This window comes from Monodelphis domestica, chromosome 1 (genome assembly GCF_027887165.1).
Source record: "Monodelphis domestica isolate mMonDom1 chromosome 1, mMonDom1.pri, whole genome shotgun sequence".
Classification (NCBI taxonomy): domain Eukaryota; kingdom Metazoa; phylum Chordata; class Mammalia; order Didelphimorphia; family Didelphidae; genus Monodelphis; species Monodelphis domestica.
In genome coordinates, this window is record NC_077227.1 from 81207215 (window position 1) to 81224646 (window position 17432).

Consider the following 17432-nt stretch of genomic DNA (forward strand, 5'->3'; position numbering starts at 1 on the left):
GAATAGGGAAGATAGAAGGGATATTGACAAATTAAGACCATACCAAAAAATGCCAAAAATATGGTAAAAAATACTTTTAAGTAAAATGTAATTACAAAACCAATGTTTCTACATTCTCAAGGCCCCTTTTCACCTCTCAAAATAGTCAGTATCAGTCTATTTATTCTGTTTCCTTGGCCAGAGAAGTGAGCTTTGTTACTGAAGGTGGAAGTATGATCCTAGTACCTATCATAGGACCATTACAATGAAGACTTCACATGACCCACTACTTTTCTAATAAAAGAACTTGATTCAGTCATCTTACAATAATGAACATTTATTTGGAAAAACAAGTTATAGCAATGAACACTAAAATTATACAATTTTGCTTACAAAACAAAATAAACCATTATTCCCAATCTCCCCCTTCTTCCCATTCTATCCCAACTCCATAACTGAAGCAAAATTATCTATAAACTGTATTCCTAGGGGAGGGATGAGGGAGAATGCAGAAAGACATGCAAAAACTTCCACAGGAAGACTGTATAAATCTGGCAGTTTTAAGTATACAATGGCCTTTAACAAGAACATTACTAGAACTCAAAAGTTACTGGAAAACCTGAATCTAACATGTTTTTTTCTTTTGTTCTTATCAAGGCTCAGAAAGCTACCATCTATTAAAAATGGGATTGCACCTGTTAATGTAGGCTGTTACAAATAACTGAAAACTAAAAAATGGACAGATTAACTGGGTTTCAAAACCAACAAGTAAATCACTTTATGTGAATAAGAACCCACTTTGAGGCTATTCTTTACATCCCAATTCAGAACATACATTCAGCATCCGAGTCTTCAGAATTTTCTAAAACCTTGAAAATTCCTACTTTCTCTTTAACTGGCACAGAGGCATTCATTTGATCTATGAAAGAAACATAGAAATGAGTATGTTAACAAAACATTATATTCTAAAGCAATATACTCATTGTACAATTACTATCATGTTTTTAAATGGATTTGTATTCTACTGAAAACTGCTAAACATTTTCTAACTTCAACATTTACAGACATTTACATCAACTTTCCCAGCTGTTTGCAAATTGTGAATACTGTAAAAAAGTCACATGTATTCACAAGTAGAGGAAGGGATTTCCTAGACTTATTTTGTCATTCTTTCCCCAAAACAAAAGAGGCTCACTAAGAGCTGTGAGGAAAAGCAGACATAGCAGCAGCTAGCAAGAAGTAAAACATAGTGAATGGTATTATCAGTAGGCTTGGATCTTAAGTACATACAAAAAATGGTACTTTCCTAAGACCCTTAACTCCCTGTTATGCTTCCCTACTCCCAACCCACTCAGCCTAGAAGCAGATGAAAGCTATTCATCCAACACCATGAAAATCCAGTCTGCCCATTTTGATAACTGTTTGATCCACATGGAACAGGACCTAGAATGTAGACCTGACCTCAAGAAAATATACTTTTCCACAAAGATGGAAATTTGCTGCTCAAATTTCAATAAAAATCTTTACATGATTTGTGCAACCATTTATATTTGGATGTTTGTGAAGTATCTTTTTCAATTATGGCAGCCATTAAATCCAAGTACAAAAATGAACTTAGAACTACTTTTGAATTATTAATCACATAGAACATATACTTTAAAAAATCTTTTCCAATTCACTTCTCATCTTCCCCAGTACTAATCATTCACAACATTCTAAGGCACATAATACCCCAGGGAACCAACTAACAAAGTTTTTAAAATGCTTCCCCCTCAATGAATGTGATATAAATAAAATGCTATAGCTCAATTTTACAAATAAGGAAATTAGAACCCAAAGAGAATGAATTGACTACGGTCACACACCTAGACAATATCAGGGACAGGATTTAAACCTACATTTCCTGACTTCAATCCAGGGCATTGAAGATTACATAAGTACTAAATACTAGAAACAATTTGAATCCATATCCTGACTTCAACTCCAATAATGTTTCCTGGTTTCTCTGGATTCTATTTGTGTAAGCAAAAATGCTATCTTCTACAAGAAGTCCTTTTCAATCCTAGTGCCTTCCCTCTGAGACTATCCCTAATTTGTACACAACTGTTTGCATGACCCTATGATCTTAATGAATTTCTCAAAGTAAGAGAATGTCTGTTTCTCTTTGTATTACCAGCTACTTAGCACAGCCTGATACATAGCAAGCACTTAATTCTGATTGAATCTGTTCTAGCAGAAGTGGATAATTAACATGATGGTACATTTTCATTATTTATGATCTCTACTATTTTTCACTTTATTTGAATCTTCCCTCTAACATAAGGTCTTCATCATCACTAGATACATCGTCCTGGTTAAGCTCTTTGGGAGTAGGAATTGTTTCTCTTTTTCTGTTTGTGTCTTCAATGCATAATATTGAGTTTGAGATTTAGTATGAAGGTGCTTAAAAAAAAGCTTTTCAATCATAGTGTGAATAAGACAAGATTAGGATATGGTGCCACTTTATATCTATGCTACACCATTACTGCTAATCTAACAGTCACAAAAGGATGAGAAAGCACAGCATCATTCCCTTTGAGAATTCAACATTATCTTATTTTTCCATTCAATTATTGCTAAATTAAGAGTAACTGATAAGTCTATAGCTGAGGAGCAATAAGGTCAGAAGTAGAGAACTAAAACACACTACACCTCATCATTTCAATTCAGAGATTGAATCAGATCCCATCTAATAGAGTACAAAAGATCGCAAAGCTATAATGTATTCTGTTCCATGGCTATGCTGAAATCCTCTTAAGATGCACAGAATTTCCTTTAAAGATTTAGACTTAAGGAGTAAACTATCACTACAACTATAATAAAATCAATTTGTAAGCTTGAAAAAGATTAGCTACTCTGTATACTGTTCAAAGGTCAACTGGAAAGGTAAGAAGTAACTTACATTTTCACATTACACTACATCGAGAAACACTAGTTCAGTTGCAAACTAGATGTTTTAGATAATCACCTTAAATCTCATAGGCCCCAGTGTCATGGCAAATAAGAACTGCATAAATTAGAGGATTTCAATGACTCCTTTTAGCTTTAAATTTATTAGTTATTCAGAAGTACAGCTGAAGAAATACCAGCTATTGTTCCCAAAACATCCTTCCCAATGATAAGAACCACTTCTGCTGGTGCAAATCCCACTAAAACAGGGGTAGGGGTGGGGAAACGTCGAGACATGCTTACCAATTAGGTCACTCCGATCCAGCAACAATTCTAAATCTTTATCACTGATAACTTTCTCCCTTGATCCTTTTACTTCCCTGAAGAGAAATATATACCATGTAATTTCATAGAGAAATGTAACTTAATAGGTTTTTAAAATAAAATAAAATCCTACCTTTCATAGTCTCTGGATTTCAATAATTCCATCAATTCCTGAGGATCCAAGAAGGTTTTAGATTGACTTAATCCAGATTTACCACCTTTGAAATGATCTAAAAACATTTTAAAATTAATATTAAAAATACTGAGCGATGACAATTTTTCTAAGTTAAATTAAAATATTGGAAATAAAAACAAAGAACACTAAGCATGCCTAAATCTACAGAATGTCCAAAAATCAAAACTATCCAAGTTCTTTAAAAACAATTTATGTATCAAAAAACCCCCAACAATTTATGTATCACTGCTTATAAAAAAAGATAACTTTTATATACAATAATATTACAAATACAAATCTACCCAGTCTACAGTATATTTTAAATGCATAAGATGGCGGCAACCAAATTACCCAACTAGCAATGGAATAGTGTCAATATTTGGGCAAATATTTATTTGCTAATGGTTTATGAATCCATAGTGAGGTAAATATCTGCATACTGTAAATTTTGTAAAGATGGAATTAAAGGCATAATTACATTTCAGTATAAACTAACTTTCAATGAAAAGAATTATATAATCATTGTTGATAGCAACAAAGCTTTTTTAGGTCATTTTATAAGAATCCTACCATGATTCCATCACACTTTCGTATCACACATACTACTGCCTGCTTGACCATCACAACTAAAATGCCTCATTACTTCAAATTAAACATGCCCACAAAAGCCCATCAATTATTCCCAAACCCTACAACTTACCCTTCTAAACCAGGTATCAAATATACAACTTAGTGCAGTTCAAACCAGATGAAAACTTAATTAAATTTTAAAAAATGTACAAAAAGTCTTTAACATGAGTTTTCAATGTCAACATATAGCCCACAGAGATCCTTATGTACAGTGTCAGGACCTTCCATTTCTATGAATCTGACACTACAGCAAGATTATCCTATTTCAGTTCAACACCACCATTACTCACAAAATTTATAATATTTATTTGGAAAGCTTTGAATCCCCACAAATCAAATCTCCTTATCACTTCATTCCACCCTACCTCAGCTCTGCCCCACTAAATTTAGTTAGGAGAAATTAAAAGAACTTTTTTTTTTTGGTAAAAAGACAAAGCAAACTATTGCAGACCAACTTCCTGAGGAATATATTAGTAGCACAAGAACTTTATTACAAAACTGTTAATTACTTTTGTGGATGATGAGTTTTTCCAGCCTCCTCTTGGCAGCTGCTCTCTCCACGATTTTCTGGTCAACAGTATTTGCTGTCACAAGACGATACACAACAACTGGTTTTGTTTGCCCAATTCTGTGACATCTATCTTGGGCCTGAAGATCAGACTGAGGATTCTTGAAATGAAAGATATATCATACCAATAGTATTAACTTAAATTTATAACAGAATCAATATACAAAATCCTAGCAGAATAAAAAGGGGAAAGTATTTTAAACTATAGTATCTTATTTTGTCAATTTTTTCTTCAGAGTGAGAACACTCAAAAGCAACATCAAATTCACTCAAGTTAAAAAAAAATGGTACTATGTAAAAAATAGAAAATTCCAGAATGGATATGCTGACAATTAGGAAAATTAATCATTAAAAACAAAATCCTAACCTTCCTTCTTCCTTTACAAAGACTTTTTAAAATGTGTACTTTACTTTTTTTTTAAATTCTAAGTTATAAAGGATGTTTTCTGAGAAGAGTTGGGAGAGGTACACATTGGGATATCAATGTGCAGATACACTTTGGGAAATGTAGGCAACGTAAAATTGAAGTTATCACTAAAAATTTCCAGAACAAATTTTTTTTTTTCCAAAAAGAATTCAGAATAAAAAAATCCAATCCCAGTCCCACTGAACTTACCCAATCACTATCATAAATGATAACCGTATCTGCTGCAGTTAAATTAATCCCTAGACCACCAGCTCGAGTACTAACTAAAAAGAGGAATACTTCAGGATCTGTGTTGAATTTGTGCATCTAAAAGGGAAAAAAAGAACTTAGTAAAATTTGGAAATCAAGAACTAAAGCTGACAAGTGCAACAGAATCGCAAGTATCTTGGCTAAGCCAACTAAACTGAAATAGGACTATAGTTTATTCCAGTATTTCAAAGATCCACAATTATGAGTATTCCCTCTACTATTACAAATCACAATTCATCTTATTTTCATGAGTTATCTCTGTAAAATTCATCCTTTCTGCAGCCAACCTAGTAAGGAGCCCCTTAATGAATTTCTGAACTGGAGCTTATACAGAACCAGATTAAAATTGGGAAATGTTTAACAAAATTAAAATGCAACAGAAAATAGGTAACATTAATGTGATTTTCTAAGTCATTAGTGCAGCTCATGGGAATCATTATGTATGGTTTAATGGCCCCTGTTTCAATTTGAGTTTGACAATACAGACATAACAAATCTCCCCAATCCTAAGTAATTCCCTAAAATCCATCTTTCATAGGATCTTCCATATCAATGGTCCTCAAACACCAATTTCACATCATTCCTGCCCCCTTCGCAAATATCTTCAGGGGTACTTCATTTTCTATTAGATAAAATTCTATGGTCTTAAAACTGGTGTTCTAATCATCTGGGAACACCCTCCTAGCCTCAACTCCATCATGCTAATAACAAAGTCTCTATGCCATTCAGGCCTATTCTATTGATGTTCCCAGAACACAGGATGGCCTGCTGCTATGACATTAATCAGGCCATGCTTCTGACTAAGGTCATTCCTAGTTCTTTCTATCTATCCTTCAAAGCCAAGAATTGAATCTCTTTACAACACACCATCTGTCCATTCTACTTGTATGATTTTCTGTTTAAGACTCTCCTACAGATAAATCCTAAAGTTATTTAATACTTCAAACACTGACTGGTCCAATCTTAGGAAAAGTATGCCTGTCTTATACTGAGTGCATCCTCAGTACTGAGGAAATACTGAGTACTTAAATTCTTACTATGTAATATACCGAATCATTGCCTTGACTCAGGAAAATTTTCCCTTTAACAAAAAATGTCAGTGGCAGATTATAGAGTTAAGGAAGAGGAAAAATACCCACAATACTTCTTTTTTAGAATGTTATAAATAGGCAAAAAAGAGGATTTAATTGCTTGACTGTAGCTAAAACCTGCCACTAGGCCTTTTCTTTTTCACTAATTCCTCTTTTTCCGGCCAGAAGAACGAGGAAGGGTCTCAACGATACATTCATCTAAACAATGAAATCAAGGATCAATAACAAACATTTTCAAAAAGTGAATCACATAAACATGCCCTTACATTTTCTTCTCTTTCTACATAAGACATGGATCCATCCAATCGGCTAAAGCTGTAATTTCTAAGATAACAGTAATCCATCAAGATATCCAACATCATTGTCATTTGAGAAAAAAGCAGCACCTGAAAAGCACATATTACTGAATGTTTAAACGATTGCCAAAATACACAATTATTGAACAAAATAATTTTCCAATTAAAACTTAATACCTTATGACCCCTGTTTTTGAGTTCTGGAAGCATCCGATCCAGAATTAAGAATTTCCCTGAACTTGTCACTAATTCTTCATTAATCTTAAAGGCAAGTTAAGAAAATAAACATTAGTAATGAGGCAAGCATCACATTTTTAAATATTCCTTTCATTCGTAAGCATCAAGAGCCTGAAAACCAATACTGCAACTGTTGTTTTAGAACCCCAAGTTGAAAGATGGAATCTCTCTTTCCTACATCAAGGTGTATAACAGAGAACCAGGAAAATAAAGCACACAATAACAATATAAAGTAGCTTGTACCTGAATAATTATACAAACTTCCCAACCTTATCTGCAGAAGTGAGAAACATGATGCAAGACTCATAGCATGAAACACTGTTGATGTCTTGGCTTAATTTGCTAAACTGGTTTCCCCTTTCTCATTCATTCATTCATCTATGGCCTGATGGTTAGGGAATGGGAGTGATAAATTAAGAAATTAATGTAATATAAAGAGGTAGAAATAATTCCTTAAACTAAACCAATGCAAACAACTTTATTCCAAAGTAGAATAGGGCTATCTGTATGAGAAGGATTTAGGACAGAGTAGGAACTAACCTAGAAATAGATGTAGAGGGATCAGGTATGGCTCAATCTTTCTAAACCTATTTCCTAACTCACAGGGTTGTAATTAAAAATAAAGAATAACATGAAAAGCATTTTCTAAATTTTGAAGTGCCACATAAATGTGGCGCACGGGGAGTCCTGGGTTTCTTAACTGTTAAAATTTTAAATCAACTAGTCAAGCTGGTCAATTCTTAAAATAAATGTAAATGTACTTTTTAAGGAAGTGCAATATACTCAAGAGCCATATAAACTTAATAGGAAAGACTAAATCAACCTGTAGGTTTTTTTCAATAACCAACATATTATTTATTTCCTATGCACGGATATCTGATAACTTCTTAATAATTAAGCAAAAAACTAATAAATGAACAGGGGGGAAATCAGTTATTCATTCTTTAAAGCTTTTTAAAAGGTTCATTTTAATTTAGCCCTGTACAACCAACTATTACTAGAATATAGGAAAATAATGAATTATTTTGCAAAAAAAAAAGTGCCTTTCAATTTCCCAAATTTAAATGGTTAACTTAGCTACATATATAATATACAGAAATTCAGCACTAAAGGTCCACATAAATATACTGAACTGCATTCTGATACTCTTGAGGATTTCCATCCCCCCACAATGAGGCAGAATTAGAAAATTTTCCTAACAATAACTGAAATTTAACAATATGGCAACTTATACCAACTCAAATATCTATTTTAAAATAATAAACATTAATAGTCTAGTGGATAAAGGACTAGTCTCAGATCCCAAAGATCAAGTCCTGCCTCTAAAAGATTACTTGCCATGAGACCCTGGGCAAATTAATCATCAAGCTTTTAGTACCTAAGCATTTAAGAATAAGCTGCATATCGGCACTAGTGGAGTTTCCAAAGTGGAAACTCCCCCACATCAATGAAATTACCAAAAAGTTAAAATAAATCAAAATCAAGAAGCTAGAGAAATCAAATTATCAAATGCTATTTAGTAATTTACCTGAAATTCTTGTGTGACAGGATCTAGAGGGTACTCAATGAGGTATGGGTGGTTACAACATTTGCGAAGAAGCATCATAATGTTTTGTAGCTTCAGATTAACTTCTGATTCTATAGGAATACTCATTTCAACCACAGGTCTAGAAAAAGTACAAAGACATGAATATATAGCAGACATTAAAATTACTCTTTGATACAAAAATACTTATTTAAATACAAACCTTTGTGTTTCCATCTCAGGCTGCATTTGACTGATCAATTTTTCTAACTCATCAGGCATATTATCATCATCAAATGTACTATAATTAATCAATTTTCTGCTTCGGCGCTTTGGTCTTCCTGTGGGACTCAGCTCAATAGTTTCTTTCTATAAGAGATCAAGAAATACTTTATGAGCAAATATTTCTATTTCCCTCCCAAAATATATCATCTTATGTATAAAATTCCCAAAGCACAGGACTCTTAGAAAAAAAGATCAACATCCTTTCAAATACAAGCATCCACTGACTAAAAAGCACCAAATTATAAATGATCTATGAGCAAAATTTAAAGGATAAGTGTGCTTGAGTAAATTCTGTTAAATGTGGTCATTACATTCAAGAATAAAGAAATAGGGGGCAGCTGGGTGGCTCAGTGGATTGAGAGCCAGGTCTAGAGGTGAGAGGATCCTGGGTTAAAATTTGACCTCAGACCCTAGCTGTGTGACCCTAGGCAAGTCACTTAACCTCCACTGCCTAGCCCTTACCACTCTTCTGCCTTAGAACCAATACCCAGCATTGATTCCAAGATGGAAGGTAAGGGCCTAAAAAAATAAAAAAAATAAATAACTCAGCTAGGAAGAAGCAATAGAGAATGGAAGCTACATGAATCTCCACTGAATTTGAATAGGCACACTGGCACTTACACAAATGAATCTCCGGAGGGACAGAAATAACTCAAATTCCATATAGTGCTTTTAAGATTTGCAAATATTTTGTCTACATTAATTACCTACTTATGCCATTCTATGAAGGAAATGCTATTAGTATCCTATTTCATAGAAAAGGAATCTGAGACTTATTAATAGATGCTATTAATGTGTTTTTGTTGTTTTGCTATAAGACTATGGAACATGATCAGGTGGGAGTCTTGAGACCTATGCTGCCATTAACCAGCTATTATCATCTCAGACATGTAATTATTCTCTATAATCCTTTTTCTGCAATTTTAAAATGATTGAGCTTACCCTAGATTACTAGAGATGGTGAAAGTATTACAAAAAAATACATGTATTAGTATTTGAAGTTGAGAAATTTGCTTCATATTACTTCACCAAATAACTTTCTATATAGCTATTTTTTGGAGGAAAATGGTGGAAAGCTTAAAAGCACTTTGTATAAGCAGCAACAGGTTGGAAGCCTTCCCTTATAAAATAAATACCATTATCAATTAACTTTTTAAGACTGGTGGGTTTTCATTGATCTCATTCTTTACTTCAGATTTAAGCCTCATAAAGGGAAAAACTTCAGTCTTACTAATTATAATTGCCCTGTTATAAGTTAGAATTGTTATGTTTAATACACCTTAATTCAAATAACTGATAAATTGAAACCTAAACATTTTAAAGTACTACAGAAGGCAAGGCTCTGAAACTCTTTAAATTAAGCTTAAAAAACAAAAAAGAGAAAATATCCAGTTTGTACAGAGGGTTCACAAAAGCAATATTCAGACCTTACAGAAATTCAATTGGGCAAAATATTTCTTTGGTATTTTTAATGCTCTGCCATGTAAAGAGATGGTACTTGTTTAAAAAATAAAATGGGTGTTATTTTTATTTACTTTTTTTTTGGTAAAGTGAATTTCAGTCTTCTGTTTGAAGTTCCAGGGTGATCCTATTTCTGCACACATGTACAATACAGATTTCACTCTGCTGATTTATCTGCTTAAAGCTTGGTTGGGGTCATATGCATGCATTGCCTGTAACAATGCTAATAAAAAATTCTTTCTCAAAATAAGTAAAGACAACTTACTGAGTTTTCTGAAGGGCAAAAAAAAAAGGGGGGGACAGAGGGGGAAATCCAACTTCAATCCCCTCTTTTTAATACATCTTCTCTACAGAAATAAATTAATGAGGTTGTAAGAAAAAAAAACCTTTGGTGTCAGGGGAACTAGCTTCCTGGCTCTGATATTTACTATTGCAGTAAGCAAAGCAACAAATTGCTCTGAGCTTCTTTCTTCATCTGATGAAAAAAAAAAGGAAGTATTGGTGGAGATGGGAAGGTAATAGTAGAGAAAGATTGGGTTAAATGACCTCTAAGCTCTTTTTTTTTTTTAAAGCTTTTTCTAGTTCTGATTCTAAGATCTTAACCTTGATAAGAGGTTCATGAACTTTAATAAATTAATTTGCTTCAAGCATGAAGCTGTCCCCAGTTTCAGACTGCTTTAAAATAATTTCCTTAATGTTACTCATAACTATATTCTCTATATTACATTACTGTCCATAAAACATATACCTTACTACATCCAAACATTTTTGAAATTGTACGATTCACAATGGCGGTATAGAAGGTTTCTTGTTTCTTTGAAAGAGGTGCATATACTACTACTTCACGTTTGGGAGGAACCTCAAGTGCAACATCAGATTTCAGTCTTCTCAATAAGAAAGGGGTTAGAATCTGTTAGAAAAAAAAAAAGGAATAACAAATAAGATGAACTGGAATCTAGTGCAAACCCTTTTTTTAATTCCCAGAATTATAGTCTTCTCAGAGTACCCCAATTCAGAAAAACTGACAATAACTATTTAGTAATTACATATATACTGTTCCCCATTCTATAATTCATTTCCTCTTTTTTTTTTAAACTCTTGCCTTCTAAGACAGAAGAATCATAAAGGCTAAGGAAATGAGGTTAAGTAACTTACCCAGGGTCACACAGATAGGAAATATCTGAGGCAAGATTTAAACCTAGGTCCTCCCAACCCCAGGGCTAGAGCTCTCTCCACTGTGCTACCTAGCTGCCTCTCCTCCATTTAGCTTTAAAACCCAATTCAAAGGCCACATATATGCAGGTAGCCAAAACATCTACCTTCCCACCTTGCCCCAACCAGATCTAATCACTTTTGTAATTCTATAATTTGTTAAGTCTATTAAGTATTTATATACATATAATCAAGAAAAGAATGAAAACCTGATGAAGCATATGTAAAACATTCTGTTCCCTTTCTTTAGCAACAATGTCCTCTGCAATTTCTGTAAGACTGTTTATGTCAAACCAGGACTCAAAGCTAGAGGGTGAAAAACAAAATCTTAAATTACTCAATCAATCACATAAATAATTCACATAGTAAGTTGGAAAATGTTTATATAAATTGTGTGTATTAATTACTTCTTGTTTTACTCTGTTATGAAGTACACAGAATGGAGTGCCCATCACCACCAATTAATGGAACTTTTTGCAAAAAGTGACTATGCACTGTTATAGGTTCAAAAGTCAATAAGAAAATTCTTTAAAAGTATATTCTAGTTATTCCTTACGTAATTTACATTTAACTAATTACAATGAGATAAATAAATCATAAGTACACCACTTAAAAATCTGTACTTTAAAAATACACAATTATGCACATTAAAAGAGAAAAAAACTGGCATTTATGCACCAAGCTATTTAAAATATAATTTGATTTACAGAAATATTACTAGTTTCTCAAACTTGTAATTGTATTTGTCATTAGATTACCAGCATAGTTTGAACATTTAGATTTTTTAAAAAATAGTCTGTTGTATCTATCACTGAACAAGAGAATTATCAATAAATCACATCAGCATGTAAACAATTTCATCTGAGTAGTTTCTGAAGTTAATTAGGATGTACACATATGGACACATTCCCCAACACCAAATGTTTTCCTTTTTACCCTAGATTTATCCAAGCGGAAATCATAAAGGCTTCATAATGTTATAATGACACTTAGTGGCTAGTTTTATACCTATCTGTATACCTCTTTCGGCTTTTTTCTCCATCAAACAAGGAAACTACCACTTACCCTTCATCAGTCCTAAAGATAAAACAAGATAATGGATTTTAAAGGGCTTTGCAATTAGGAGCCAGAAAGACCTGAATTCCACTCCTGATTCAGGATGCATACTTGCTATATAACCTTGTGAATTAATTTAACCTTTGTCAAACTAAGTTTCCTAACTCTAACGGGAGAATAGGATCTATCTCACAGGATTGTGAAGATCAAATGAAAAATATATGTAAAGTCTTTTTCAAACCTTCAAAGCTCTAAATGCTGTTATTGTATTATTATTCAATTAAACTATTGGCTCATGACATGCATTATGACATGTAGGCAGTGTTCAACGGAAGTTCTTGGTCATTTAATTAGCTAGCTGTGGTCATAGGTGATCCAGTTTTAGTAAGGCAGTCTATATTTTGCCAAAACATCTGCTACATGACTATTCCTAGGGTTTTTTGTTTTTGGAAAGGTCTTTTTCAGCTTCAAAGCCTTTGATCCTCTAATAAGCTATAACCAGTAATTCTCACCTCAGACATTTATGGACTTCTTAGTATGCCAAGTGATCCTGAAGAAAGAGAATACATGAGGTTCTCTCTTTGATATGCTGGGTGACCACAACAGAGAAAGAGAATATGTATTTATTAAGTCCCTATATACCATGTGATGTTTGTTATAAATTTTACCTTATTTGATCCTCACAACAACCCTGTGAGGTAGGTGGTATTATTTCCATTTTGCAACTGAGGAATTTGAGAGAAATAAAGCAGCTGTGTGTGCCTAAGGTCACAAAGCTAATAAACTGAGGCTGCATTTGAACTCAGGTCTTTCTGATCTGACCCAGACCATAAGCTCTTGTATTTCAAGTCATAAGAAATACATTAAACATATATATATATAAAACTTAAGCTTTGTTTTTTTTATTCCATGAGAGTATATTTCTGTCAAAAAGTAGTGTCATATAATAAAAACAGGCTAGAAAGCACTTATTATTCATTTACCTAGAAAGAAACAGGTCAGATTCATCTGATTTTAAGTACTGGTCAGATAATTTTCTAAACAAAGAAAAAAAAAATCAACTATGCCAGCCTACCTTTTTAAGTCATCAAAAACATCAGGCAATAAAAAGTTCAGCAATGACCAGAGCTCTGCTAAATTGTTCTGCAAGGGCGTTCCAGTCAAAAGAAGTTTATTATCAGCATTGAATCGTTTTAATTCCCGGATCAGCCGACAATTCATGTTCTTAATCCTGTGTCCTTCATCTACTATTAAGTATTTCCAGTAGCAATGCTAGAAAATGAATTGGAAGAGAAAAATGATTTCAAGAAATGTCACAACTCACATTTTTACACTTGAAAAATGTTAAATATGAAATTGTGTCCTACATTAGAAATCAGTACATATACACACATGCTCTAATTTCTATAAAAAGTAAGTGGTTAGGAGTTTCCCAACAACCAATTCAGATGCAGAAATTAATGTGTTCCTTGTTTTCTTAAAGACTAATAAGCACTATGGGTTAAGTAACTAGCCCAGAATCAGAAGAGGGTTGAAAAAGGACTAGAACCCCACCAGGCCATCTTAACTATTTTACCATTGGCCCAAGTTTACCTAGGTAATTCCTCCATCAGCAAAAGTTTGTACATGTACCCCAATATACACATATATAATCAATCAATAAACATGTAGTAAACTGCTTACTATGTGTCAGGTACCAAGTGAACCAATGGGCCAATGTAGTTATATACACAATTTAAAGTACTAATTATATATATGATAAAACACACAGAAAATGGATTTTTAAAAGAATGAGATAAAAATTAAATAATGCTAGATTCTGCAGTCAGTCAAGTAATATGGTCCAGACTTACATTAAATGAAAACTTTTGGCAGTTGTGTCAAAACTAATGAGGCAGAAGAGTGCAGGAAAGGAAACCAAGTAAGAGGAAATTGCAAAAATCTAGGTGAAAGATGAGATGAATGCTGCTCAGCAGAAATTAGGATGAATTGTGCTTTGGACAAATTTTTTTTGTAATTCTAAGTTCAAGATGACTTTGATGTTATCAGTTGTTTTAAGTCTGTCCAAATCTTCACGATTCCTATTTTCTTAGCAAAGACACTGAAGTGGTTTGTCATTTCCTTTTCCAATTAATTTTACAAATGAGGAAATTGAGGCAAACAGGATTAAGTGACTTGTCCAGGGTCACACAGCTAATGTCTCAAGCTGGATTTATTAAACTCAGGAAGATAAAATGCCCATCACTACCTACTTTATCACCTAAAACGGACTTCAAAGAAAGACAAAGGTTAAATAAATACATCTAGGAGTGATTCACAGAAATGAAAACATGATCCCCAAGAGGCTCATAAAGTCACCAAATGAAATTATACAAGACAGCTTAGGGGTACACTTGGTGAGCATGACAAAAAACTAAGGAGCAGTAAGACTGGAGGAGAAACAAAAACCCAGCAGGGTTACAACAATTCACAAGGAATTAAGTATTGTATTCAGGAGGAGAGAATGGTGTCAGAATGACAGAGAAAAACAAAAAAACATTTGATAGCATTTAAGAGATCACAGGCAACCCAGAAGAAAGCAGTTTTGAATCAGTGAAGAGTCAAGGAAAAGAAAAGAAGGCTGTAAATGTAGAACACTTGAAAAATATCTTCTAAGGAAATGGGGAAGATTCAGGGATAAAGATTAATTTGAGAGGAAATTGCCAAGGCTGGTTTATCCTATGCTACTCATACTTTCTCAACAATAGATTATGAATGCGTATGCTCAGGAGGGGGAAAAAGGTGGAAACAGATCATGCTCACTGCCTTAGAGTGGAGAGACCCCTTGCTGTGATGACTGAGGAACAGGGTAATTAAGGGAAGGACAGATAGCTCCTCAGAGACTGAAATTTGCCTGAAGAGCTTCTGTGGGCAACTAGGTTGGCTGATTATATAGCCTTCCTAAGGAAGGACAGTTGTGCAAAAAAAAAATAACCCGAGAAAGTCCTGGAAATGGTGGCATAGTTAGTATTAACTAAGGTATGAGGATGGAATGCAACCTATCTGCCTATGACTATCTATCCCTGGGTCATTTCCAGACCCTCACAGAACTACCATGTGCCTGTATAAATGGCACTACAGAAAGACCAATGGAAGCTGACCCTTCTTAAACCTTCCTCTGCCCTTTCCATGGTAAACTTAGGCAACTCAACACTTCTAAATCTCAATCTCCTCTTATATAAAATGAGAAGGCCAGAGCTCTGGGAAGAAGGAGGAAAGAAGGGAAATAAGACAATGTTGATAATATAACTTTGGAAAATTTATGTGGAAGTTTATGACATGTAATTGGCAAAAAAAAAAATAAAAAGTAAACTTAAAAATAAAAAAAAAATCTTGGGAATCCTATTATGCACTTGCTGAATGCAAGTCAGTTCTTCCAGTTTGTGGGTATTCCTAATGTTATTAATCTCCTCACAATTATGTTTTAAAATGCACTTAAAAAAAAAAGAGGCTAGGAAGGTCACTTCCATGCTAATACTAGCTTTAAGCTTCTAAAGCCCATTTAAATCCATCATCTAAATTTTTGCAAAAAAAAAAACCCCAAATATGGCCACCTATAATGGCTGACAATCTCTCATCTACCCTCTATTTTGCTGATTAAATTCTCTAATAATTTTTGGGGCAAAATGACGTAAGAAAAAAATCTCTCAGATCCTACCAGAAAGCAAAAACAAATTAAAAGAAAAAGCCACCAGCAGAGTACATAGACAGGAAATATTACAGAAGCATGCTAAAGAAGGAGAAAACCAGCTAAATAAAAAAACATAGTGAAGGGGTTGGGGGTTGGGGGAAGAGAAGGGGAAACTATGGAATAGATGGAATCAATAGATAGGAAAAGGACTCAGTTTTCTTGTTCTCATCTTTTTATCCAAACAGTACAGCGCATCATCATCATTCTGATGATCATTTACATAAGTAGAATTAAAAGTCAGAAAAGAGAACCATGAATTAATTCATCAGAACTCCCTAAGCCAATGATGGCAAACCCATGGCATGTGCGCCAAAGATACCATGTAGAGACCTCTATTGTCATGGACACCTGCCAGAGTTTGTTACTAGAAAGGCAGAGGGACTTGGGCGGAGCTGCTCCCCTCCCCCTCTCCCTGTTTCTGTCCCTCTGCCCAGCAGTCCAATGGAAGAGCTTCCTCCCTCTCCTGAGTATAGCTCTCCAGCCATGCCACTCCCTTTCTGTCTGGGGGCAGGGGACAGCATGCCGGTCTCTAAAAGGTTCACTATCATTGCCCTAGACTATCCTACTAAGCTCTCACTTATGTTTATCTTTATCTTTATCATTCTATTCATATAATAAAGTAAAATAGGACTTCAAGGGAATCCTACATTACTTAAGGGTGCTGCATAAATTCAATAAAACCAAAGGGTCACATCAGTGGCTAGTTAGATCACTGTGCAATTAACGCTAAAAAAATCATGACCACAATTCCTAACTTTCAATCTCTTCTTTTTGGGACTATAAGCCTCAGTTTTCTTTACAAATACATGCCAATGCCTCAGATACTTCATAGTTGTGTGATCCTTAGCAAATCACTTAACCCTCTTTGCCCAGTCCTTGTCTTTCTGTTTTAAGAGTTGTTGTTACTAAGACAGAAAGTAAGGTTTTTAAATCTAGAAAAATAACTCTTAAGTCCCTATTATACTAAAAAATCAATCTTAATGAAACACACTAAATAGCATAATGCAAGGATTATAATAAGCATAACTGGAATTATATAAAGTTGATTTGTGTACCTGTAAAGCATTTCTGTCTCTCATTGCTATTTCAAAGGATGTAATCACCACAGGATGTATCTGCAATGTCCCTTCACGTTTATGAATCTTTTGTGCCAATTTTCGTCGTTCTTGTTGATCTCCATGATACAACATAATAGGAATCTAGGATGATAATGGTATTTATGATGAATATTTTTACACACAGATCTGGAAAAGGACAAA

At 33.9% G+C, this 17432-nt stretch overlaps 1 protein-coding gene across 2 annotated transcripts in view; it reads right to left on the minus strand.

Annotated features, from left to right (window-relative positions):
• Positions 1 to 300: 300 nt before the first annotated feature.
• HELLS (helicase, lymphoid specific) overlaps positions 301 to 17432 on the minus strand; it is a 28770-nt gene continuing 11638 nt past the window's right edge. For both annotated transcript variants that reach the window (XM_001374847.4, XM_007478776.3), the window contains exons 10-22: positions 17229 to 17372; positions 13519 to 13715; positions 11597 to 11693; positions 10924 to 11085; positions 8653 to 8798; positions 8433 to 8571; positions 6845 to 6928; positions 6638 to 6757; positions 5221 to 5337; positions 4546 to 4705; positions 3365 to 3461; positions 3211 to 3287; positions 301 to 898 (exon numbers count right to left, since the gene is read on the minus strand). In XM_001374847.4, the coding sequence (XP_001374884.2) occupies positions 804 to 898; positions 3211 to 3287; positions 3365 to 3461; positions 4546 to 4705; positions 5221 to 5337; positions 6638 to 6757; positions 6845 to 6928; positions 8433 to 8571; positions 8653 to 8798; positions 10924 to 11085; positions 11597 to 11693; positions 13519 to 13715; positions 17229 to 17372 (1635 nt within the window). In that variant the 3' untranslated portion in view covers positions 301 to 803. The remainder of the gene's footprint in view (positions 899 to 3210; positions 3288 to 3364; positions 3462 to 4545; positions 4706 to 5220; positions 5338 to 6637; positions 6758 to 6844; positions 6929 to 8432; positions 8572 to 8652; positions 8799 to 10923; positions 11086 to 11596; positions 11694 to 13518; positions 13716 to 17228; positions 17373 to 17432) is intronic.